This window comes from Dasypus novemcinctus, chromosome 3, assembly GCF_030445035.2.
Source record: "Dasypus novemcinctus isolate mDasNov1 chromosome 3, mDasNov1.1.hap2, whole genome shotgun sequence".
NCBI classification, from domain to species: Eukaryota; Metazoa; Chordata; class Mammalia; order Cingulata; family Dasypodidae; genus Dasypus; species Dasypus novemcinctus.
Window position 1 is genome coordinate 11,850,700 of NC_080675.1, and position 26,167 is coordinate 11,876,866.

Below are 26,167 nucleotides of genomic sequence, written 5' to 3' on the forward strand. Positions count from 1 at the left end.
TAGACTTTACAAGTGTTGTCTTAGACAAGCTAACATATGAAGGTTTTACTTGGCAGTTAGCTTATTTTATGTACTATAAAATTCTCTTAATTGGTTATAAGACCCAAATTACATGTGAATATTTAGCTTAAGTAAGAATTTACCTATATTATATTTTTAACAAGCTAAAGAATTTTTTTCTTCCTTAAGTTAATGACTCCAGCACTTTGGACATTGACTTTAAATTCATGGAAGATATTGAGAAATCTGAAGCTCGCATAGGCATTCCCAGTACAAAATATTCAAAAGAAACACCCTTTGTTTTTAAATTAGAAGATTACCAGGATGCAGTTATCATTCCAAGGTGGGTGGAAAGGAAAATGGTGGTTCTATTTTGTTTCAAAAGATTCTTTTGTTCACAAGGAAATGAAAGAAAAGACAGCAGTGACTTTGGCATTGACATTACTAATAGGTATTTCTGGGACCCATTGTCTCCAGTTTGCTTGCCTGAAAAACCAAAACCTAAAACACTAGGTGAAGGGATTTTCCTTTGTCAGATAATCTAAATGATACTGATATACTTTCTTCTGAAAATCTCCATCGTTTTAATCTCCAAAGTCTCACTGTAGAACTTGATCAAAACTAATAGTTTTGTTTCATATAAAAAAAATTTTTTTTTGAGGTACCAGGGACCTGTGATTGAACTCCAACCACCGAGCCACATCAGCTTCCCTGAATTGGTTTGTTTTGCTTGCTTGTTTGTTTTTTTCAGGAGTCACTGGGAACCGAACCTAGGATCTCCTATGTGGAAGGCAAGTGCTCACCTGCTGGAGCCACAGCCACTCCCTAAAATTTTTTTAGAAAAAATTAGAAAAAAGGAAAAGAAATTTAAGCTCAATGAAGATGGTAGATCACAATGCTTTTCTTTTTTCTTGATTGTGAATACTTTGGGAATGGAATTTCTGGGCAATAAAATTAAGTACAGGCACTTTTCAAAGAATTAGAAATACTAGCTCTTTGATTTTTGCACTTCAAAGTCATTCTTTTAAATGTTAGTTATCAAACTATTAATATGGGTAGCATTATTGAGCATTTTACTGTGGCAAGTCTTGCTCATGTCTAGCATTGATGTACAAAGATTTGCTTACTTATTTGCATATTGGACATTTTCTATACTGTTTATATTGGTGAAATTAAATATTTGTGGGTGCCATTTAGCTTTTGTGTGGTATCAAAGTATAGCTATTTTGAACAAAAATAATAAAGTAGGGGAGAATGGAAAGACAGATTTTATGTGAGAAAAATAAAATTCTTGTCATTGTCTCAAGTCCACTTGAAGTATATGCTTTAGAGTTGAAGTTTTTATTACTGCTACTTAGACTTTTAAACTTTTGAACTCTTTAAAATCATAATTTGTATTTCTATATTAAAAGCAGTTATGTTTTAGGAATAGTTAATTTAACCAAAAGTGTAATATTGTCTTCTTTTTAGATATCGCAATTTTGATCAGCCTCATCGATTCTATGTAGCTGATGTGTACACTGATCTTACGCCACTCAGTAAATTTCCTTCCCCTGAATATGAAACTTTTGCAGAATATTATAAAACAAAGTACAACCTTGACCTGACCAATCTCAACCAGCCACTGCTGGATGTGGACCACACATCCTCAAGGTAAGGAGCTTTCGAAATGACATGTAGGTTTCACTTGAGGCATCATTTCTAGAGGTCAGTAGGCACCATCACCTACTACTCACGTGGAGACCCTGAGGTCTAAGAGATTCTTGTGCACAGAATTGCTCAGAGTGCAGCCCAGGGAGCCTGCAATTAAACTAACTCTTCAGGTGATTCCTAGATACCTGAAATTGGAGAGCCCACTCTAAGAGTGTGTATTTATTTTTGTTTGTTTGATAAAATTATTCTGAAATCTTTTTAGACTTAATCTTTTGACACCACGCCATTTGAATCAGAAAGGGAAAGCTCTTCCTCTAAGCAGTGCTGAAAAGAGGAAAGCCAAATGGGAAAGTCTGCAGAATAAACAGGTAATGAGTTAATTGTTACTAGTCAGTATAATTTAATATTTTTAAAGATAAATTTGGATTTTATATTATCAAATGAATTGAGTGATCTGTGAAATTTCTGGAAGTTACCTAACCTTTCAACTTCGTTTTGTTTTAATTGACATTATGCATTGAATTCTATTTGAATATCTTTTTAGTAACAAGAATTTGTGTTTATACTCAGCCCATTGATGTGATTATATCACTAAGTCATCCTTGTTGATCCTAAAATAAATCCCATTTGGCCTTAAAAGATTATTTTATTTTATTATTTTTAATTTAATTTTATTTTTTGAGGTACTGGGACCAGGGATTGAACCTGGGACCTTATATGTGGGAAGCCAGTTCTCAACCACTAAGCCACATCAGCTCCCCTGAGTTAGTTTTTTGGTTTGTTTCCTTTTTTGTTTCTAGGAGGCACCGGGAACCTGGGACTCCCAAGCACTCAACTGCTTGAGCCACATCAACTCCCCTATTTTATTTTTTAAAATTAGATTTTAATAGCGTTTAAGATTTTTTTCCTTTACTCATAAATAAAATTGGTCTTTTTATTCGTGTGTGTGTGTGTGTGTGTGTGTGTGTGTATGCTTTATATTTATCTGTCTCCTTTTTCCTTACTCAAAGATACTGGTTCCAGAACTCTGTGCTATACATCCAATTCCAGCATCACTTTGGAGAAAAGCAGTTTGTCTCCCCAGCATACTTTATCGCCTTCACTGCCTTTTGACTGCGGAGGAGCTAAGAGCCCAAACAGCCAGCGATGCTGGTGTGGGAGTCAGATCACTTCCTGCAGATTTTAGGTATGCCTGGAACATGGGTCTTGTAATCCCATTCACAATGATGACTGTTGAAATGACAAAGGAGAACTTTTCTTTGCTAATATGCAGATATTTTAAAAACTGTTTCCTCTTCTTTAAAAAAACCTATATATTAAAAAGCCATTGCCTCAGCATGTTTTTTGCCCTCATTATTTTCTTCCTAGCAGTAAGGTTGCTGCATTATAAGGAAATTATTTGTTCTGACCACTCAATTTAATTTTGATGATCTGGTTGACCAAGACCAAGATGGTCCTTGGGATTAAAGGAACTTTAAAATATAATAGTAATAATGATAACTATAATCATTAAGTACTTTACTACAATGTCAAGCACTGGTTTAAATGCTAAGACCTGTATAATCCTTAGGACAGTCCTGAGGTAGGAATTGCTTTTGGAATTGCTTTTGGCTCCATTTTACAGTGCAGTAGCCAAAGCACAGAGAAATTTTGTAAATTGCCCAAAGTTACCCAGCTGGTCAACAAGGGCCCTGGTCTGTGGCTCCATGTCCTACAGGCTGGCTCTAAGACCAGTAGATCTTCTCAACCACTGCACTTCTCAACCACTGCGAGGGGTTAAAGCAATACAGAAATCATGTTCCACTCTAGAATTTATATCGTGCAGAATTCTAACGAATATTAGTTTCTGACTTGGAAACTTGTTTTCCCTTCTAAAGTAGGAGTATATTTGTGGAGATCTTTTTTTTTTTTACTTCAGTTTGCTCTTGCGTTGAGCCTAGGTCTTGTGAAGGATTTGATGAAAAATTATCAAAATGTCTTTGCAGATACCCTAACTTAGACTTTGGGTGGAAAAAATCTATCGACAGCAAATCTTTCATCTCAAGTTCTAACTCCACCTCAGCTGAAAATGATAATTACTGTAAGCACAGCACAATTGTAGTCCCTGAAAATGCTGCACATCAAGGTGCTAATAGAACCTCCTCTCTAGAAAATCATGACCAAATGTCTGTGAACTGCAGAACATTATTCAGTGAGTCACCTGGTAAGCTCCAAATTGAAGTTTCAACAGATCTTACAGCAATTAATGGTCTTTCTTACAATAAAAATCTTGCCAATGGCAGTTATGATTTAGCTAACAGAGACTTTTGCCAAGGAAATCAGCTGAATTACTACAAGCAGGAAATACCTGTACAACCAACTACCTCATATCCCATTCAGAATTTATACAATTATGAGAACCAGCTCAAGCCCAGCAATGAATGTACTCTACTGAGTAATAAATACCTTGATGGAAATGCTAACACATCTACCTCAGATGGAAGTCCCATGATGGCCGTGCTGCCTGGTACTACAGAAGTTGTTAGAGCGCTCAAGGACAGGCTGGATTCTGAACAGAGCCCTTCTTTCGGGTACTCTCCAAGGACCCTGGGCCCAAATCCTGGGCTTATTCTTCAGGCTTTGACCCTCTCAAATGCTAGTGATGGATTTAACCTGGAGCGACTCGAAATGCTTGGTGACTCCTTTTTAAAGCATGCCATCACCACATATCTGTTTTGCACTTATCCTGATGCTCACGAGGGCCGCCTTTCATATATGAGAAGCAAAAAGGTAAGAAATAAGAATTCTTTTGTTTTGAACAGTTAGAGTAAGTATTTAGTGTTCCTGAAAGTGGTTTAAAGTATTGGATAATTTCAATTCAGATGATGGGAATGTATTATTCCCAGAGATTGCCACACTGGACCAGCATAGCTGTCCATTATTCCACTAGGGCCAACTGAAGCCAGTGGAGGTTGACATGAATCTGCTCTTCAGTGATGAAGCACTCAGGTTGGGGGGTTAGCTGATGTACATGTGCCTTATTTATTGGTGGAAATTCAGTCTAAATGAAATCACACTTGGGTGTGTCCACACCTACTGCATGCTGAGAGGCATTTAAAGAAATATGGAACATAGTCGTTTAAGGACCTTGTGCTTTTGTTTAGTTAAGTGTTTACTTGGAAGGGTACCGTCCTGGCATGCATATATGAAGAAGACACAGGTCTTTTCGTGGAGGGGCTCATCTTTAAGGTTTTGGACAGTCAGGGAAAGGGAAGAGTAATAGACTTTCACCTAACTCAGTTTTACTCTACTGGAGTGACTCTGGTACTTGACTTCTAACTCAGCTGTGCTGTTTAAGGATGCTTAAACATGGTTGTGGAATTAAGACTTAAGGAAAATTAATGAAAGTAAAATATTTAAATGATAATTAAAAAAGGTGTCACAAGGCAACATAGGCTTGTGTGACAAATAACTTACAAAGCTGCTAGTTATGATTAAGCACTTAAAAAGAAGGAATTTCACCAGTGATCAGGAAGGACTTTAATGGGAGAGGTGAGTTTATAGTTCATAAACAAAATGAACAAATGACAAAGCATGTCAGAGCTCAGTGAATAAGCTGTGGCAGCAGTCAGACGTGTGGAAATATCTGAGAAAAGACTCAAAAAGGTGGGTGAGGTGAAGACCTGTTGTGGAAGGCCTTGAATACTAGGGTAAGGAGCTTTCATTCTTTGAATGTCACAGGCATTATTGAAAGAATTTGGAGCACAGGATTATTAATATAGTGATACTTAAAAACAATTAATCTGGTAGCAGAATGTCATGTGGATTGAAAAGTAAAAAAACTGAGCTGAGAGATCAGTTAGCCCTTTGAAGAAATCTAACCATAAGCAGAAAATAGAACTGAACTAGAGTTCTGGCAGTGAGGAAGGGGCTATGTGAGTGATATTTCAGAAGAAATAAAAATTTTAGCTAACATAAAGTGCTTACTCTCGCCAGACACTATTCTAATCACTTTACATATATTACCTGATTTAATTTTCATTAAAATCTTATGAGGTACATATTTTATTATCCCTATTTTATAGATGAGGACACTGAGGCAGGAGAGGTTAACTTGCCCAAGTTCACATGGCACATAAGGGAGCAGAACCCAAATAATCTGGCTTTAGAGATCTCACTCACTGTGGTACCAACCTGCTGCTGATATTACTCAGTAGCACCTGGCACCAGACCAAGCATTTTACAAACACTATCTCATTTAATCTTCTCAGCAAGCCTCTGAGAGGTAGATAAGATGCCCCCATCTTGCAGATGATAAAAGTCATGTCTAGAGAGTTTTAATTAGCTCAGGTCAGGTCATCGAGCCAGTCTGGGGCAGTCAGGAGTGTGCCTGACCCTCAAGCCACACTCTTCCCCACTCCTCTGTGCCTCCTGGGATGGTTCTAGAGAGCCTGGTGATACAGTGATAACAGGTTTGCAAACCAGGAAGGGGGCCTGCTGGCAGTGGTGGGAGTGAGAAGTGTAGGAAGTCAGGGTTAGGGTGAGTGATTTAGACCTCATGAAATAGGACCTGTAAGTGGGAAGGCCTCACTCAACCATTGAGCCACATTGGCTCCCCTGAGTTTGTTTTTTTGTTTGTTTGCTTGTCATTTTTTTTTTCCGAGATCACTGGGAACCTAACCCGGAACCTCCCATGTGGGAAGTAGGCCCTCAACCACTTGGGCCACATCTGCTCCCAGGAATTATTTTATATTATGAAAATGCATCCATTTTTCTTGCTCAGAAATCTTTATTCCTTATGTCTTCCTTATTAGAAATAATCATCACTCCCTCGACCTGGCTTGTGTCAGTCCCTTGTCAGTGTACTCACACCCCCAAGACGGTCTCATTTCCCAACACAGCTTAAGTGTCTTGCTCCTCTTTATACAAGCATCCCCTGCCAGGCTCTGTGTGTTTGTCCATGTGGTTTCTTCTCTCAGAATGCGCTTCCACACTTCAACTTGCTGAATTCTACTGGTCTCAGATTTTGTGTCCTGCATAAGTCTGTCCATAGTTCCTTCTTCCTTTTCCATCCTGCTAATCACTTCTGTTGACTTTGACTGTGATCATCCTCTCGTCTGTGTCCCCATGGCTCTTTCTCCTCTTGTTGGCATTTGTGGTACTTTGTTCTCTTAGTATGGAAAAGGAAACCAGTAGTTATTTTAAGCCTGGCATGCTCAGGCAGCGTGGGAAAGCACTTTTGCACATAGTGAATATCATACGTAGGCTTTTCTTTCTGGCCAGCTGGTGTGGTTTGCGAGAACTGTGTCCCTGTCTTGCTGACTTTCTCCTCTCTGGGGTGCCTGACCTAGTGCCTTTCGCATAGGGGCGCTGGCTAAATAGTAGTTGAGTTAGGTGGAAGGGGCTTGTGAAGTATTTAAATAAAAAGGAATCTAGATTTTAGAAAATGAAGTTGATTGTAGACCCTAGTTTCCAAGTAAAAACTGGACAAAAATGCAGATTTGAGCAATTTGGGAGGATGCGGAAGCATTAGGAAAAGCAAGGTACCCCAGAAGGTAAAAAATAAAGCTGTTTTATTACTGTGAATAAACAAATGGAGTTGTTCTTTAACCTTTTGCTCTGTTTTTAAATGGTTGAACAAAAGTTTCTTGAAATGCTATCCAAAATGAAGAACAGTGTTAGAGAGATCACTACATTTGAAGTCATATTTGTGGCTTAGCTCTGTTGCCTGCTAGTTTTCACTTTCTAGCTTGAGTTGACACTTCTTTCCCTTAATTTCACCGAGAAATTCAGACACATTGACTTTTTCTGTGGGTTCTTTTCTCTTCTGATAGCCCCAGTTAGCAATTTGCATGTTATATCACCAGATTGTATTTTTAAAAGTTTGAAGTTGTCTGAACAGTTTCTTTTGACTTGTTTATCAGGGATTTGTATCTTTTATCTATGTAAGTTTTTTGCGTGTGTGATCTGCATTTTATATTCAGAAACAGTCATCTAACTACACTGAAGGATATAGGGACCTGGGAATTTCATATTATTTTCTTATCATGAATAGGTAGAAAAACGATATGACCCTTATAATTGATGACCAGTTATAGTATCATGGAGAACATATAGCTAAGGTCTAAGATATAATAGTATGCTTTGTATAGATTCCCACAGTGATCATTGATGGAAAAGTGTTTTATAAATATTTTCTGCTAAAGGTCAGCAACTGTAATCTGTATCGCCTTGGAAAAAAGAAAGGCCTGCCCAGCCGCATGGTGGTGTCAATATTTGATCCCCCTGTGAATTGGCTTCCTCCTGGTTATGTAGTAAATCAAGACAAAAGTAACACAGATAAATGGGAAAAAGACGAAATGGTGAGTTTGGGGTAACTAGAGGGCTTTCCTAATACTTTTAAAATACTTATTTTGTGGTGAGGGGGGAAATTTAATTCTACTGATTTTTTTGTTTGTTTCTTTCCATGGCATGTTTATAAAAGAGTAGATATTTGATGTACTGCATTAATTCCTTTGAATAGATTGTCTTTTCATTGGAATTCAGAAACAGTGTTGTAATTTTAATGGAGAACAATTTCTCTTTTTATTATCTGCCTTTTTAAAAGGCAGAAGAATATCTGATGTTGTGGCTTAAAAAATACCATAATTTACTATTATGTACTACAATTTATCAGAGATCCTTAGCTCTGTCTAATGAAACGAGTTTTCAGTGACTCATGATCTCTTATCTGTGAAATATTTTCAATAAAATCTTGTTTCTGCAGCTCAGGGTTTTCTCGGTTAGGACTGTTTCTCTTCTTGTTAACTTAAAAAAAATCATCTGTAAAGGTTGTGGTTTTCTGAAAATAATTTAAATCTTGCCAATGACATAAGACTCCAAGTATTAGCAACTGCTGCTTCATTTTGTCTTGTCTTGAAGGCCACCAGAGGGCACCTTGGAGGGCCTCTGAGCAGTGAAAGCAGTCAGTTGTGGTTGGCTGGGAAAAAGTAGTGCCTCTTCCAAAGTGAAAGTTGATCTTTCAGGCAGTTTCATTTCCCAGAGATTTATTTTGCTTTAATGATAAACTGGCACATTGTTACTTCATTTTTACTTTATGCCAACATTGATAGTACTATTTCTTTCACAGGTTATTACTTCCAAATGTACATTATCTTTATGTCTTCTCTCTGATATACATACCCTAGCTGTCTGTTAAATATTTCCAGGAAGCATACTCTATGACTCTATTCTAATTTTTACCTATTCATTGAAAAAAAAATATATATATATATTTTAGAAGGTACCAGAGATTGAACCTGGAGCCTCATATGTGTGAAGTAGGTGCTCAACCACTGAGCTACATCTACTCCCATTGTTTTTTTTTTAGGAGATACCAGGGATTGAATCCAGGACCTCGTATATGGGATGCAGGCGCTCAAACCACTGAGCTAAGCCCGCTCCTCTTGAATATATATTTTTTAACTCAGGTAGTATTTGGCTTATGTCAGAAATTGAATTTCTCTGGAAAAGCATTTAGAGAATATTTTAATGCAAGTTGTTTCAGAAGAATTATATTTGTTATTAATTTAGAAATAGATAAAACCTTAGAGGAAAGTGTGAATTACTAGGGCTTTGGAGGAAAGATTGCATTTATTACTAAAAACATTCCAGTAACAATTACCCTGCTTTTTAAGTACCTTTTCAGAATATATTTAACTTTTAAAAAAAATTGTAGCATAAAGGTTACATTGGCATGGCATTTTGGTTTTTGTTTTTAAGATACAACACAAAGTTCTTCATTATTTTCCTAATGTTTCTTATGACTTGGCACTTTGGTTCTTGGAATAGATTAAAGAATACTGTTCAAATTTTCATCTATAATTTATACTTATATTGAAATAAGCCCTTCCATTATATTGGAAAGAATACAGTGTATTTTTGGCTTATTTCATCCCTTCCCTGCCCTTTGTACTTAGGTGTAAGTGACGTCTTTGCACAGGAATGCCTCTTAGGTGAGAAGGTGACAAGCCCAGTTGAAATGTCCGAGAAAAGGATTTGTGGGCTGGTGTGTATGTGTGTGTGTGGGGGTGTTTAAGAGCTTGGAATGCTCTTGGAAATCATTTAATGAGGTAGAACCCCAAGTATTTTGCAGATGAAGAACCTGAAACCCAGAGGCATGAAATGACTTTTGCCCAAGATCATGCAATTTACTAGTGATAAAATTCAGTCCTTTGTGTTTTGTGCGTGTGCATGTGCTCTGCCAATTTTAGCTTATGGTAACATTTACTTAAAGCTATATAAAGATATATTTTTTTAATTTTAGAAAAGATTGTCTGATTTTAAAGATTGCAGTTAGACCTGTTTTTGTTTTAAGGATCAAACAGTGGTCAAAAACATCTCATGTTACCTTGGGAAAGTAGAGAGTTTTTAGCAAGAAATTATTTCATTTAAAATATTTATTTTTAAAAATTGTGTTTATTTATACCCCAGCTTGTTGGTCTAAAAAGAATGAAGTAAGTCTTGCTAGGATTTGCATGTTGTCATATTCTGTAGTAGAGACAGGGCACAGTGACATCTAAGATGTTTTTTTAGTCCTTGGAAATCTGCCATTATAGTTTCTTTTGGTATTCTTCCTTGTTCTTGAAAAGGTTTTATAAACTTTTTTAATTAAAAAAAATGTGTAAGTATATAGTTGTAGATATGCGGGATGGCTTATTACTATTATTTCTTATTAAAAAATGCAGTGTATACTTTTCGAGTATGATTTAATGAAATATTTGCAGTATTTTAAAAATGCTTGACAGAAAGTTTGAAAAACTTTTTGTCAGAATACTGTGGAAAAGTGTTGCAATCAAAATTGAAGCATACCCTCCTGCCTTTCCCTGTCCCCACCACCTCCTTTTTATTGCACAATAGAAATTTGGCATCTTTCTAGCATTGCAAAAAAGTTACATCATTACTGAATTTGAGCCCATTATTAAGGCTGTCATTCACAAATAAGCTTTTGCCAAAGAAATTGGAATTAGTGAAGATCTTCTGACAGAAATTGGATTGTTGTGTTTCATGTTAGTCTAAATTTTCTCCTATTTTTGTCAGTTGTGCTGTAATCTGCTCATCTGATTACTGTAGCTCAGAATGGAAGGGAAAAGCATAATTTCTCAAATTCATAGCTTAGTTCAGTGATCACTTTTATTTTTCAAGCAAAGCAATTTAGTTTTACATCGTAGAAAATGCACTTTGATTTGAGGTGGAAATAATGGACAAAAACTTTATTATAAAACCCTAATTGTACATTTTAATGTTATAAAGGTTTTAAAAATAAATTTATCTGCTTTCATATTATACTTTTACATAATTATAAAGATAATGCTTTTTCTACATCTGGAATTTCATTTTATTAATTTGAAAATCTCTTTAAAACTCAGGTCACCACCTTTTAAAACTCAGCGAAATTGAAGATCTCTGTGATAGGCGCATGAGTGCTTTTATTGTGTATCCTGCCAGAGTCAGAATTCTTGCCTAAGTTTTGCATCGTAGACATTAATTTTAACTTTATATCCATGTACAAAATCCTTAACTTAAAGCTTTATACTGGATAAAGGCCATTTATAACTTAGAAAATGAACATTCAAAGAACATGTTTTTACTTTGTTTATATGATTAAATAACTTATTTTATGTTAATTGAAAACAAATGGCCATGATTTTAAAGTTGCCTTTTAGTATTTGTGGTTGTCATTTGAAATTATCCATAACCCTTGCTTTTATTGAGTTTCCAACCCTTTTAAAAACAGCAGTTATGTCTGCCCTCCTTCCCCATTCCCCCTCATTTCAGACAAAAGACTGCATGTTGGCTAATGGCAAACTGGATGAGGAAGAGGAGGAGGAAGATGATGACGAGGAGGAGGAGGATCTGTTGTGGAGGGCTCCAAAGGAGGAGGCCGACTATGAAGATGATTTCCTGGAGTATGATCAGGAACATATCAAATTTATAGATAACATGTTAATGGGATCAGGAGCTTTTGTAAAGAAAATTTCTCTTTCTCCTTTTTCAACCACTGATTCTGCATATGAATGGAAAATGCCCAAAAAATCCTCCCTAGGTAGTATGCCATTTTCATCTGATTTTGAGGATTTTGACTATAGCTCTTGGGATGCAATGTGCTATCTGGATCCTAGCAAAGCTGTTGAAGAGGATGACTTTGTGGTGGGATTCTGGAATCCATCAGAAGAAAACTGTGGTGTTGACACAGGAAAACAGTCCATTTCTTACGACTTGCATACTGAGCAGTGTATTGCTGACAAAAGCATAGCGGATTGTGTGGAAGCCCTGCTGGGTTGCTATTTAACCAGCTGTGGTGAGAGGGCTGCTCAACTTTTCCTCTGTTCGTTGGGGCTGAAGGTGCTCCCGGTAATGAAACGGACCGATCGGGAAAATGCTGTTCGCCCGGCTAGGCAGCATTTCAACAACCAACAAAAGAATCTTTCAGCGAGCTGTGCTGCTGCTTCTGTAGCCAGTTCACACTCTTCTGTATTTAAAGACTTGGAATATGGTTGTTTGAAGATTCCACCAAGATGTATGTTTGATCATCCTGATGCAGATAAAACACTGAATCACCTTATATCGGGTTTTGAGAATTTTGAAAAGAAAATCAGCTACAGTTTCAAGAATAAGGCTTACCTTCTGCAGGCATTTACACATGCCTCCTACCACTACAATACCATCACTGGTAAGGAGCCCCAGGACCAAACTGCCTTTGGTCTGAAAACGAGATGCAGTATTAGCTCTGCATGTCCATACCCAGGGCTTCATTTGCATGCCAGGGGGAGGATGCAGAAGAATAAAAAAGAATTCTATTTTTTTCTTCATCTTTTTGGGAGCAAGTACTGCCCCTTAACTTTGATAGTTGAGATTATAGCTATCTTACATATGGGCATGTGTATCATTTTATATGCTTCATAATTAGAGGAATTTGAGCCTTAATATTTTGGTAGGTTTTTCTTTGCTATTTTATTCCCCCCAAATGTCTTTCTGATGCCTATTCAGTGCTGCTTTTGGTTTTTGACTTATTCTTTCGTTCCAGATGTATTTCCATACCTTTTTCTAATTTTTCCTGGGTAAAACAAGAAAGAGTCTTTTTAAATCTAAAGATGAACTCATTAAAAGAAACAGTTTCACAGGAAGGTTTCATTGCTGTCATCTTCTAGTTTTCAGTGGGCTTCAGTGTTCTGCCCGCACCTCCCCCCCTCCCCACTGTCATTTAATAGGCTCACAATCCCATTGGATTAGAAGGGAGACTAAGCCTGTAAAACCAAAAAACCTAATTCAGCTTTAGCTTGTGAAACACAGCAAAAGTCTGTTGTTTTCTGGATCAGAGTAATTAAATGCTTGAATCCAGACTATCCAAGGAAAGCAGAAAATTTTACTTTGGGTATTTTAGTTTGCATAATGAAAACAATCCAGGTAAGATGATCAGAAAAATGTAAAATCAAAAAGTGAAAAATTTTCTGACTCTGGACCAGAAACTTTGGTGAAAATAAAGCCTGTTATTCTTTGAGGAGAAGAAATGACTCGTGGTTTTCTACTACACTGTCCTGGAAGTTATGAGACTTGTGTTCTAGCCTGTCTCAGCCCCTGCCTCTTAACTAAATTGACTGTTTGGGACAAGTCACCCCATCTGTCCCTGCCTCAGTTTCCTCAGCCAAAGAGATTCTTTTTCATCACTGTGAGAAAATAGAGGTGTTGGTTAACATCGATAACGCTTCACATTTTGACGCACGTTGTCTGCCTCAGGTTTTTGCTCATTACCACAATACTTGCTTCTCCATTTCTTAGTATGTGTCAAATTCAGTGTTTCTAGTTCAAGTCGAGGGTCTTCTTTTACTAACTGTCATCCTGTGTAACATATATACCCCAGGAGTGGTGAGGAGTGGTATCACAACACATTCCTCAGTGTGGCAGAGATGGCATGTAGTGACAGCAAGACGATAGAATCTGTGGGACGGGTGTGTGCAGGATCCACTTTGTCCAAGATGATGACATGTGGTTGAGACTTTTAGAGTAACGTCCCCAGCACCTGCCCACTACCAAAAGAAAAAGGGTCCCTGATAGTATCATCTGCAAAATGCTTTTTTCTTAACGTGCATTAGTCCTTTGGCCACTTAAAGGTTTATGATCCCAGTTTGTATACAAGAAATGTAATTTGCCATTAAAATTTAAGCTCCAGGGGCTTTAGTTTTGTCATTGAGGAATATATATAAAAATGAATGCAAATAAAAGTTTTAAATGTGTTTGGGGATCAGACTTGAAATCAGTTACATGTATAAATCGTGTAAATATTCCACAAGCTCACGGCACCACCTCTCTCAGATTGTTACCAGCGCCTAGAATTCCTGGGAGATGCGATTTTGGACTACCTCATAACCAAGCACCTTTATGAAGACCCACGGCAGCACTCCCCAGGGGTCCTGACTGACCTGCGATCTGCTCTGGTCAACAACACCATCTTTGCATCATTGGCTGTAAAGTATGATTACCACAAGTACTTTAAAGCTGTTTCTCCTGAGCTGTTCCATGTCATCGATGATTTTGTACAGTTTCAGCTCGAGAAGAACGAAATGCAAGGAATGGATTCTGAGGTTAGCACTGTTTAACAATAGGCTGGATTCAGTGTTCAATTTAAAATAAGCCATCCTACTAGGGATCTTGGGAGATTCAGGGTTCGAACTGCATGGCTGTCCCGAAGGTGCCAGGAGCTGTGGTAACTAGCACGCTGTGCTCTCTGGGGAGAGCTGGGCATGGATTGCACACAATCCTTTTGGGTAGGATAGGCCTTTCCACCTGGGACTGCCCATACTTTGTACGTACGTGTGGATGCTCAAGGGAAGATGAGGAGCCAGGAGGTTATTCTGTTATTTCCAGTCTCTGTGATCACAAGGCTTCCAGCCGTGGGGTGTGCCAAAGTGCCACTTCTCCCCCTCCTCAGAGTAGCTTTAACCTGAGTAAAACATAGTATGGTTTATTCTTTCTTTTTGTAATGAACCAGAAATATTTGCTAATATCTCAAGTAAGCATTGCAAGTATGTTCTACTTCTCTTTGAAACGGAAGGCTTTCATTTAAAAACCAAACTTTGAAATTTTTAACTATTGGAATTTGGGAGGCTTCTATGATGAGTTCAGCCAGAGGTTCTCTGGTGATGGAGTTAATTCTAATGTGTTTGTGAACTACTTTGATTTTTTTGTAGGGAAGGTTATGCTGAGACCTTTCCAGTTTCCTCTGGTCCTTCACTAACATTTGTCTGCATACCTGTGTACTTGGGAGAGCACTCTCATTTCTCATTCTTCCCATCCTAATGCCTCTGATTTTCTTATTTTTCTAGATTTCTTTTAAGGAGTCAAGAAATTATAACAACTCTGGTCGCCATTTTAATTTTTCTTTAATTTATACCTTCTCTTTTTAAAATTGCTCTAAACCATTGCTGGACAATAGTGAATTTCCTTGACTTCTTTGAGAAAAATGAAGAATCTAGGTTTTGAAGTCATTGTAAGCATAGACAGAAGGCAAAGGATCACAAGCTGTTGACTGTACAGAAAGTGTACCATGGAGAGGAAGCGGAGGCAGTGTTCTTGGCTTTTCACTCTACTAAGGTGAATGGTCTGAATTGGAACACAGCTAGCAGTGAGACAAGGAATTAGCACCATCTCATATATATTCAAGTATTATTTCTAGTCTTATTCTTCTTTAGAAATATTTAAGCTTAGGATTTGAGGAATTAGCTAAAATTAGGTAAAAGTTGTCTTTTGGTGCCAGTAGGGCATACTGTTTCTGTGTTTTTGTTCATTCTCTTCCTTCCCTTTGTTTATGTAAACGTATAGAGAAGTTACAAAAATGGGTCTAAAGTGTCATTGTCTGGCTTCTCTAACATTGATCTTAAGAAAGCCCCTCTGACCCTCTGGGCCTCAGTTTCCTCATCTGTAAAGGGAGAGAATTAAACTCAATAAGCTCTAAAATTCCTTTCTAGCTCAAAATCTGAATGTATAAACAATAAGTATCTTGTTTTTCTGGTAGCTAGCATTATAAATGTATTACATAGAACTTGGTGTGGCTAAATAATCTATTTAGATATTACTATCCCCACCCTTTCTCTTTATTTTTGTTTTACAAGTAATTCATGTTTATTTCAGAAAAATTAGAAAATACAAATTAGCGAAAAAGAAAATTTATTAAAGCTGTCCAAATATACTGCCCTAGAAATAACCTATATTTACATGTTGGGATGTCTATTGCTAAGGTATGTAGACATCTCTCTTTCTCTAAAATACAGGGTGAATGCTATCATGCATACTGTTCTGTAATTTGTTCTTTTCACTTAATGTATTGTGGATGACTTTCAATGTATTAATTGGCATCATGCTTCTTAAAAGCTGGATGCTGGTCAATACATGGCTACACTGTCATTTATTTTAGCAGTGCTTCTGACTGGATGTTGAAGGGTTTTATTTTAGTTAGGGCTTTTAGTAAATAATGTGATAGATATACCTTATATATCCAGTTAACTCCTTAGAATACGTTCCTAGAAGTGGGGTTGCTGCATTAAAAAGTTATGAACATATAAAAGTTTTTAATACATATATGAGTTTTTATTAATTTGATTACCTGTTATAGGCCAGGTACTCTCTTATAGTGTATTGGTATTAAGTAGTTTAATAAAAATGAAACATGTAGGAAAATATCTTCCACATAGAAAGCAGTGATTTCTGTTCTCCAAAGAGTGGACACCCATGCCAATATATTAATTAGTATTATATTATGGTTTTTCTGACGTTTGAAAAAAAAATTATTATTTTTTAACTAAGATAATGTTTATGAAGAATCTGTTACAGTGCTTGGGGGCCAAGCATGCATAAATGGTTTTGATTGTTGCTTACATTAAAGAAATATCCAAGAAAAGAAACAACTCTGAGGACTGCCTTTAAAAATGGCCTTTTTGCTTACAAGTAACTTTTCTCTCTGTAATAGCTTAGGAGATCTGAGGAGGATGAAGAGAAAGAAGAGGATATTGAAGTTCCCAAAGCCATGGGGGATATTTTTGAGTCGCTTGCTGGTGCCATTTATATGGATAGTGGCATGTCATTGGAAATGGTTTGGCAGGTGTACTATCCTATGATGCGACCGCTAATAGGTATTGTTGGCTCCCCTTTGAAAGAAACAAAAACAAAATTAAAAACCATTTCAAAGATATTATTCACAGTCTTTTTTCATTTTGTTTAACAGAAAAATTTTCTGCCAATGTGCCCCGTTCCCCTGTGCGAGAATTGCTTGAAATGGAACCAGAAACCGCCAAATTTAGGTAAGCAAAAAAAAAAAAAGTGTGTTGAAAAAAATGAACTTACTTAAAAACAAGGGGAGGAAGTTCTCAAAGATACCATAAACTTATGATTCTGAAAAATACTTTCACTATGGCATGGTTTTAAGCAGATTCCATTTGTAGTCTGATTGACTTTTTCTTTTTATAAAGAAATGTTGAATTCAAGGATTGGCAGCTCTGTTAGTGATGTGTAATAAGTCGTAATACACGATCCTTCTTGTAGTGTCAGCTTGTACATGGGGCGCTTGGCCTGAGATTGTGTGCCAAATGCTGATTGACAATAATAATAAATACTTCTGACTTCTAAATCAGGCTGTTTGGATTTTTTACAGCCCGGCTGAGAGAACTTATGACGGCAAGGTCAGAGTCACTGTGGAAGTAGTAGGAAAGGGGAAATTTAAAGGTGTTGGCCGAAGTTACAGGATTGCCAAATCTGCAGCAGCAAGAAGAGCTCTACGAAGCCTCAAAGCTAATCAGCCTCAGGTTCCCAACAGCTGAAACCCCTTTTTAAAATTAAATAAATTTTAAGAAAAAGGCAGATTTAAGGGGGGAGATATTTAAATTGAAAAGGATTTTGAGCTATTGAGTGGAATGAATTGAAGACAGAATTTAAAGTTTGATAAGACAGATATCAGAATAAAACATTTAACATATGTATAAAAATTTTGGAGCTAATGGTAGTTTTAGTTTTTTGCGCAGACACAATCTTGTCTTCTTTCCTCACTTCTGCTTTGTTTAAATCACGAGAGTGCTTTATTGATAACCTTTAGCAGGTGTTCAAAATAATTATTGACCGGTTTGTTTCTTTTATTTTTTTCTTTCTTTCTTTTTTTAGTTTAATGTCCATCAGCCTTGCTTAGTGTCAGAAGGCCAAGGAGCTTTAACCTAAAACAATCCCTAGATTTTTATGGAGTACTCTTAAATTCCCTCAATCTGTGCAGTAGTGCCAGTCCTACAATAGGTGACAAGGCAAATAGAATGAGTTGGTTTGTGAGAGGCAAGTTGTGCCAGTGTGGTCTTCTCTTTCCATGTTGTATTGTGTGAGACAATGCTCCCGAGCACTGTTGCGTTTAACAATAAGGGACAGAATTTTTAAAAAAATTAATATTGACTGCCATGTTGGGGAATGAAATTTTAGTTTTCTTATGCCACGTAGTCTTGCATAAAAAAGGTTCTTGCCTTAAAAATAAAACCCTCATGGATATACTTTAATCTCTAATCTTGTTGGAACAAACTATTTTTCATTCCTTTCGTTTTATTATTCATTAGATGTTAAGACAGCGTGGTATTTACAACTCACTAGTATAGTTGTAACTTAGTTGCAGGATTATACTAGAATTTCTGTCTCATGTGTACTTAAGACAGTTTAAAAACCAGAATATGTAGTCTATGGATTTTTTAAAAAAAACAAAACACCATAATAAAAATGAGCTTTGGCTAAATACCCCAGTTTTGCTGAACACCTCCTGATAGGTTGGGCAGTTTATGGCAAATAATTTTGCCCTGTAGGCTGTTGCTCTAACAAAATAAACCTTAGACATATCACACCTAAAATATGCTGCAGATTTTATAATTGACTGGTTACTTACTTAAAGAAGCAAAACAGCACCTTTACCCTCCGTCTTCTCTCATGAATCTCTTCCTGTGCTTTCTGCAGTGTTGCATACATAGTTCACCTATCCCCACTGGGCTCTTCATGCCATGGAAGTTTAAAGTTGCAATATACTGCCGTAATTTTGATACATCTATGATTAAGGTCATTAATTTAAATAAAAATAGCTTATTATTTCCAACTTTGGAAAGGGTTAATAAAAAAAAGACATTTTTAGGCATTGGCCTAAATTTCTTTAGTTAGACATGTAGGCACTCTTCACTTAAATACCTCAGTTTTTCTTTTCTTTTGCATGCGTTTTTCCCCATTTGGTGCTATGTTTATGTATTATGCTTGAAATTTTATTTTATTTTTTGCACTGTAACTATAATACCTCTTAATTTACCTTTTAAAAAGTTGTGGGTCAGTCTTGCATGCCCACTAAGATACCAGTAGAGGTTTGCTGCAATTTGCCCCATTAATTATGTTTGAAGTTTAAGAAAGCTGAGCAGAGGTGTCTAATATTTTCTAGCACATTATTCTAAACTCAATGCTTCATGAAATGCTGCATTTATGTTTTAAATTACAATTGAATACTGTACTTCTGGCTTTATCCGCACCACACACCCCAGAGAAACACCTCTGCATGTGCACACACAAATCTGTCAGCTCCCGGCTTTCTGAGGACACCCGAGTGAAGGGCATAGTATGCTTCTCTAATGTTAAATTTAAATTAAGACCTAAATTATTAAATGAATTTTTGAACAAATTAGGTGGACTTGTTTTTAAAATATTTAATTCTGATTTGAAACCTTAGATTTCTATTTGCTTTTTAAAAATTCTCAATGTATGATATCATGGCAAGTTAAACCAAGCAATTCTTGGATTATATAACTGTAAACGTGTATAGTTAACAAGTCAGGCTGGATATGAATTTTATTTGTGGGGGTATCTTGTGATAAAGTTATATCACAGATCTCTTGATAATTTATAAACTACCTGATGCCAGGAATGGAGGGTCTTGCATCATATCTAATGCACTAATACTAATGTTAAGGGGCTCTTGCGCCTCTTAGCACCAAAATCAGATTGTTTCACAGTTACAATTCCCACTGGGAGAAAAATGCCTCAATATATTTTGTAATCATAAGAGTATTTTTTGTTAATACTAAAAAGTCCAGACTTGGATATGATTAGGTTATACATTCTCAGGGGTTCAAATTTCCTGCTACCATTTGAAATGTTTTATCAACAGCAAATTTTAGCTATTTCATTTTTTCTGTTGGAGGAAAAACCCTGACTTTAATTTGTGACTTACATTTTGAAGCATTCTACAATCCCCTGATTACTAAGTTAAAAAATAATAAGGATGAGTTAGAGATATGAAGTGATTATGAACAATTTTTTGCTGCTGGTTTTTAATGCTGTAAACGTTTTCCTGGTTTTAGCTTCTTGAGAAGTTTTCCATCCGTCAGTTAAGGGAAAGAAAAATCGCTCTGTTGCCCCACTTTACGACTCCGTATGTCATCCTTTTGTTCCTTTGATTGCAATGTGAGACCTAATGTAATATGGAAAACCTACTAGTGGGAAGGAGACGGAATTGTGCTAAAAGCACATGTGGAAAGGACTGGCGGAATGTACCCTGAAAAGCAACTGCAGAAAGAAATTCTTTGTGATGATTGTGTGGAGGTTAGTTGGCATGAACCTTCATTGTAAGATGTTTTTGTTTCTTTTTTTATGTACTTTTAGCAGTCCTAACTATGCTGCATTTTGTAATAGCCTTTCCCCCCCTGTTCTGTTCATGTAGCACAGATAAGCACTGCACTTGGTACATGCTTTACCTCATTTCAAGGAAAATATGCTTAACTGAGAGGAAAAAATGTGTTTGGCCTTGCTGCTGTTTTGATTTACCGAATTTGAAAAAAATAATTATAATGCCTGCAATGTGTCATATACTTGCACAGCTTAAAATAGGTCATTTTTGTCTGTGGGATTTTTACTGTTTGTGGAAGTATGACAGAGTTGTTAACTGAACTCTTAATTATGTTTAAAAATGTTTGTTACATTTTTTTCTTTTTTCTTTTATGTTATGTGAAGTGATTAAATTTAGAGTGAACTCTAACACTCCTGTAATTCTCTTTTAAAATACTAATATTTTTACTTTCTTAATGATAGCTTGCCCTCAGAAAGATTCAAATACCTGCCTAAAATAGCAAGAGAGTGGAGGCTCCTTGGGCTCTGTTGGTTCAGTGTACGTATGCAGTTACTCACGCAGCCGTCAGTGTTTTCAGTCCTTACCTAAAATCAGGCTGGGGCTGCACAGTGCAGAGTACTCGAAATCCAGACCTGCCACGGGTCAGTTTTCAGGCCCAGTTGATTTAAAACTTTACGTCTTGCTCTGATAGGGTATCTAATCTTCTTACACAAAGTTTAAGCCACCGAACCAAGACCCTGATGTCTTTATTTGAACTGCATCTAAAATGGTTAGCGCTCGTCTTTACCCAGTTTGCATTATCTGCAGAGAAGGAATTCAGTGTCATGTTTAGTATCTATGGTTATTTTAATTACATTCAAATAAGTATATTTTTTCAACCACTGATTACTTTTCAGGAATTTAATTATTTCCAAATAAATTTCTTTATTTTATATTGTACATGGAAAGTTTTTAAGATATGTTTAAGACCAAGGATATTAAAATGATTGTAAGTTGTTGGAGATGCCAGACACAATATCTAGGGAATTTGCATTGAGGCCATCGTGTTGTCCACTAGCGGTGAAAATGATCTTTCAAAACTAACTTGTAAATATATGTTTATTATTATTTTTTTCGTAGTCCATTTTTATTTGGGCATCAACCACAGACAACTTAGGTTTTATATTCAGAATTCACTGCAGTAGCGGGTTGCATAGCAAAAATAAAAAGGTGAACAGAAAGTAAAATTTCTGGCTTTTCTGCTGTAAATATAGAATGAAGGAACATGACTAAAACTGAGTGAAATTAACAGTTATCATTTGATTGACAATAAAATATTTACCATCACATGCTGCAGCTGTTGATTTTTTTGTTTTTTAAGAACAGAATGTAATTTCATCCTCCAGTAATTATGCTGCGGAAATGTGCAGACTGCACCTGATGGGTCACAGTTACCTTTAGTCATTTTTTGGTGTAATAATTGTAGCCGAGTGAATCTCCAATAAAGTTATGGTCTGTTTACTTTGTGTCTTTTTATCTTTTTTCTTTCTCATTTTGATTCAGCTCAAGTGTGTGAGAACATCAGAGTCTTGGTAGCAGAAATGATCCTTAAAATTTTTTAATTCCATGGTTACATGAAACTATGTATTTTAAGATAAAATTTGGCTTACCAAGTTCTGCTGGGTCATGTAGTAACAATTGTTTGTTTTTTCAAGATTTAAATAATGCCATTGTGTTTTTTTTCTGAAATCCTTCCACATTGATTGGTGTGTTCCAGGTTCAGGGTTATTTAGGATACATTTGACACATTTCTTAATTGAATTTGGTTATTCTGAAACCAAGTGGACAGAATGTCCAGTTTCCAAGTTTAGGATATACCTTCAGTATTGCTGCTTAAGAAAGAATACTATTATTTCAAGTCTTTCACCCAACTTGTAGAACTAAGTGCTAAAATAGGAATCACTTGGCTGTGGGAACAAGATGGTAAATATTCATTTCTTAGAATGAGAAAAAATGTAGTTTCCTTTTGTTAAAATTTAAACTAACCCCTTTTTCCTCCCTCTTACTGCTACAAACTAAAGAAGAAAAAGGCTATGTATCTTAATCCTGAGGAGCTAACATGAGCACGAACAAGCACGGAGGTTAAATGCTTCATGCTTGTTCAGGATGGCATTACTACCCACGGATTCACTGGGTACAGCCCAGCCTTGCCACACAACCCCTTCCTGCCACTGTTGGCACTACACCCCAAAACCCAGTGCTGCTCCCTTTGTGTCTCCCTTGGCCAGCAAAAAGGAATACAGCCATGCCTCGTATCATTCCACAGACCATGATGTGTGTGAAAAGAACCCAGATGGAATTGACATTTTTTTCTTTTTGCAGCTGCGTAAACGTGATCCATGTTTTAGATGGAATGGTAAATGCCTTTTCTCAGCCAGCTCAGACATGTGCTGTCCCAAGGAGCAAGGGGGTGAGCTCGGGAGAGCTGTGCAGACACAGAGCACTTAAGAGTGTGGTGCTCTGTAAACAGCCCCTCTGCCCACCCAGTTACCTAAACTGAAAACCGAAGGGTCATCCTTCATTCCTGACCCTCCCTCATGTCCTGCATCCTATGGCTTGGCCTCCAAAACAACTGAATCCTATTTCCACTGCCACACTCTCACCCACCACCACGGTCTTTGGCTGGACTAGGTCACAGCCTTTTATCTGGTCTTCTGCTTCTACGTTTGATCCTCACTGAACCACCTTCCATTCTCTAGCCAGAGTAACTGATTTAAAATAGAAATGGAAATAGATCTGAACTCCCCTGGCCTACAAAACCCTCTGTGATCCACCCGCACTGTTCTCCTGGCTCTCCTTCCTGAGCACAAACTCAATGCATAGATAGAGTTCAGCCTCTGGATTTGAAGCCTGCTCTGTTGCTGACTGGCAATGGGCAAATTGCTTCATGTTTTTGATCCTGTTTACTCGTCTAATATGATTCCTGGTACTCGGGGTTGTGAGGGTAAAATGAGATGATGCAGGTAAGGCATGGAGGAAATACCCTGGTATGGAGTTAACCTTGTACCTGCCTTAGGTGCTTTAACTAGCAGGGCCCCAGCTTGCCCTAGCTGGCCCATTGCTTAACCGTCTATGCCGAGGACTCCCTTTATTATTTAATATAAGGCACCCTCTCCCCCTCATTTTCACATTTTGTTCATGGCACTTGTTACCATTTTTAAAGTGAAGGAAAAGTTGGTGAGAGATCTTGTTTTGCTACCTGCTGGAAATTTATTTCCATGGTACCCTGTATGAGCCAGGTAGTGAATAAATGAGTGTGTGTTCAATTATCTAACCTATTGTGGCTAAAATAAACCTTGAAATAAGGAGCATTAGATTTCCCTTCTTGGGGCCCCAAATCATTTTGTGTCCCTTTTGCGTTCACCTTCAGGGGAATGGGAGGGAGTTGGGTGAAGGGGAGTTGGAAGTAGACGTGTGTGTACCTGCAGATCTGCCCTTTACACTCGATATTCAAAACCTACTTTGAACTCTTTGCTCCCTGTCTTAATTTGTGCCTCCAGAACCTCTCAAATCTCCAGGTTTTTCTGGATGTTCTCAACTGTGTCTCTAAGTTTGAAACTTTATCACAACTTTGGTTCCATAGTAATCAATTTCCTTGTCCTTCCCTGGACCAGGGAGAGGATTTGGAGACTTGTATAACTCAATCTCAACAGTGTAGGCATTAAACTTTTTTCTTTTTTAAAAGCATATAAGACAATATCACATGGTTTAAAAAAAAACACACCACTACAAACAGTGCCACAAGGTCTACAATGAAAATTGTATGGTTTATGCTGTACCTTTCCCCACAGGCAACCACTGGAAACCAGTTCTGAGTATTGTTTCCAGATATTTTACACAATTGAATATCTAAATCCCTTCCACTTTTAAATGAAAGCAAACCAAACACACACATGGCGTTTTAGTTAACTTATTTGAGAATATTATATCAAGTCTACATATTTTTTCTCTCCACTTGAATAACTGCAGTGAAATTGTAAAAGGTGTAATGTGCACAAATGTTAAGAATACAGCTCAAATTTTTATACGTGTATATATGTAAGTGTGTGTATGCATGTGAACTTGTAATAGGTGCTGAGTCTGATAAATATTTCACATGTTTTATGCTGTTTACTCTTCACCACAATTATGAAAACAATTATTTAGAGGGAAATAGAATATAGAGATTCAGACTGAGAAGTGGAGTCAGACCACCTGGTTCCCAGCACTGTGTGCCTTTGGGCAGATTGTTTAGACTCTAAGCCTCAATTTCCTTGCCTTTATAATGAGAATGAGTCATTAGGACTAAGTGAAAGCTTCATGTGAACTGCTGGGTGTACTGCCTGGCCACATCATACACAGAGTGAATGTGAACTTTTACCACAATCCCCATTCTACAGGTGACGGAGATGAGGCAGAGAGGAGCGAAACAATTCGCCGAAGATCACAGAGTCAGGGCTGGGCAGCAGATCCATGTCCACCTAAAATAAAGGAAGAGCTTTTCACCATTATGCTACCCTTCTCCCATTTATGTGGGCATTTTGAAATGAAGGTGGAATTGGAACATTTGTGTATGCATGTATACATATGGTGTAATATTTCATGTTGAAAAGGAAACCAGATGGTGACTCCCATAACCAACAGGCAGCAAGAGCAGGGTAGATTTGTTTCTTTGTTTTATATGGAACCCTAGTAGCTCATTTCCCTCTTTTGCAAATGAGGAAAAGATTCATAGTCTCTCTCGTTAGGGGAGACCCAGGATTAGAACCCACTGTTCCTGTTACCAGCTCACACAGAAACTCACCAGTGGCCAGTTGGGTGTGTAATGAGGTGAGCTACTTACACAGTCTTGGTGAAGTAAGCCATCGGTGCCCCATTTCATATAATGCTCTGCCCCAGTCCAACTAAAAGCGAGCTTTTGTTACAGCCGCTCCCTTTTCTTTTGTGCCTCACTGTTAAAAAGAAAAGCCAAAACGCCCTTTTGCCTCAGTGTGCTGTCATTTTAACAGGACTAATAAAAGCGAGGCAGTTTATCCAGTCAGGCGGTTTGTTAGGTGGTGACCTAGGGCAGGTGGCAATCTTGCGTGGCTCAGTGTCCCTGTGGTTGGTGGACTGGAAGGGATCTCTATGGGTCCCTAATCTCTGGGTCACTGACTCCTCAGGCCTGGCTAAACTTGGCTCTCAACTAGCAGTCATGAAGTAAAGCATCTGTCATGTTTTATGTCAAAACTAGTTTTGCCAAGTCCACGTGCTGACCCCTGCCAGTCCTAGAGAAGGACACAATTCATGAAATTCACCTCCCTCGAAGGAGTTGTGCCCTGCCATCTCAGGATGGCAGTCATTATCTTCCCAGGAAACCCCATCTGCAGACTTGGAGGGCTTCGCGTGCTGCTCTGCTTAAAACTGCCCTCTTTCTCTCCCCGTTGCCGCCACCTTTACTTGTCCAGGACCACCCATCCTTCTAGGTAGAGCTTGGTGTCCAGCCCCCCAGGAAGCCTCCTTCCCAGACTGCCCTGCCAGCGCCTGACCTCTGATTGCCAGGGCAGGCCCTTTCCCTATTGTCACCACATCTCGCCCTATTGTCACCTGTTGACATGTCTGGGAGCCACTGGAATGCAAGGACAAGTCTTCACCAACACTGCATGTTGCAGGTGCCTGGTACCATGTTCTGGCAACTTGGCGTGGGTCCACCCTGGCATTCTCCAGTGGCCAGTAGGGCCGTGATTCTCTCAGGAGACAAGCACAGGAGCAAGAGGGGTCTGGCGTGGGGATGGGGGGCATGGTACTTGCAGTGTGCAGGGTGGGGAGAATTCTGTTTCTTACAATGTCTTCAGCAAGGTGACCTGGGCCCCTTCTGAATCT

General features: G+C 37.8%; 1 protein-coding gene across 2 annotated transcripts in view; it reads left to right on the plus strand.

Moving 5' to 3' along the window:
* DICER1 (dicer 1, ribonuclease III) overlaps positions 1-21,787 on the plus strand; it is a 100,046-nt gene extending 78,259 nt beyond the window's left edge. The window contains exons 19-31 of one of the 2 annotated variants that reach the window (XM_071213714.1): positions 190-343; positions 1,471-1,653; positions 1,916-2,021; positions 2,664-2,839; positions 3,639-4,422; positions 7,839-7,994; positions 11,449-12,343; positions 13,984-14,252; positions 16,634-16,796; positions 16,889-16,964; positions 17,315-17,465; positions 18,640-18,738; positions 20,022-21,615. In XM_071213714.1, the coding sequence (XP_071069815.1) occupies positions 190-343; positions 1,471-1,653; positions 1,916-2,021; positions 2,664-2,839; positions 3,639-4,422; positions 7,839-7,994; positions 11,449-12,343; positions 13,984-14,252; positions 16,634-16,796; positions 16,889-16,964; positions 17,315-17,465; positions 18,640-18,738; positions 20,022-20,117 (3,308 nt within the window). In that variant the 3' untranslated portion in view covers positions 20,118-21,615. Of the gene's footprint in view, positions 1-189; positions 344-1,470; positions 1,654-1,915; positions 2,022-2,663; positions 2,840-3,638; positions 4,423-7,838; positions 7,995-11,448; positions 12,344-13,983; positions 14,253-16,633; positions 16,797-16,888; positions 16,965-17,314; positions 17,466-18,639; positions 18,739-20,021 lie in introns of both variants that reach the window. The other variant, XM_071213716.1, reaches the window with a different exon arrangement.
* Positions 21,788-26,167: the final 4,380 nt, after the last annotated feature.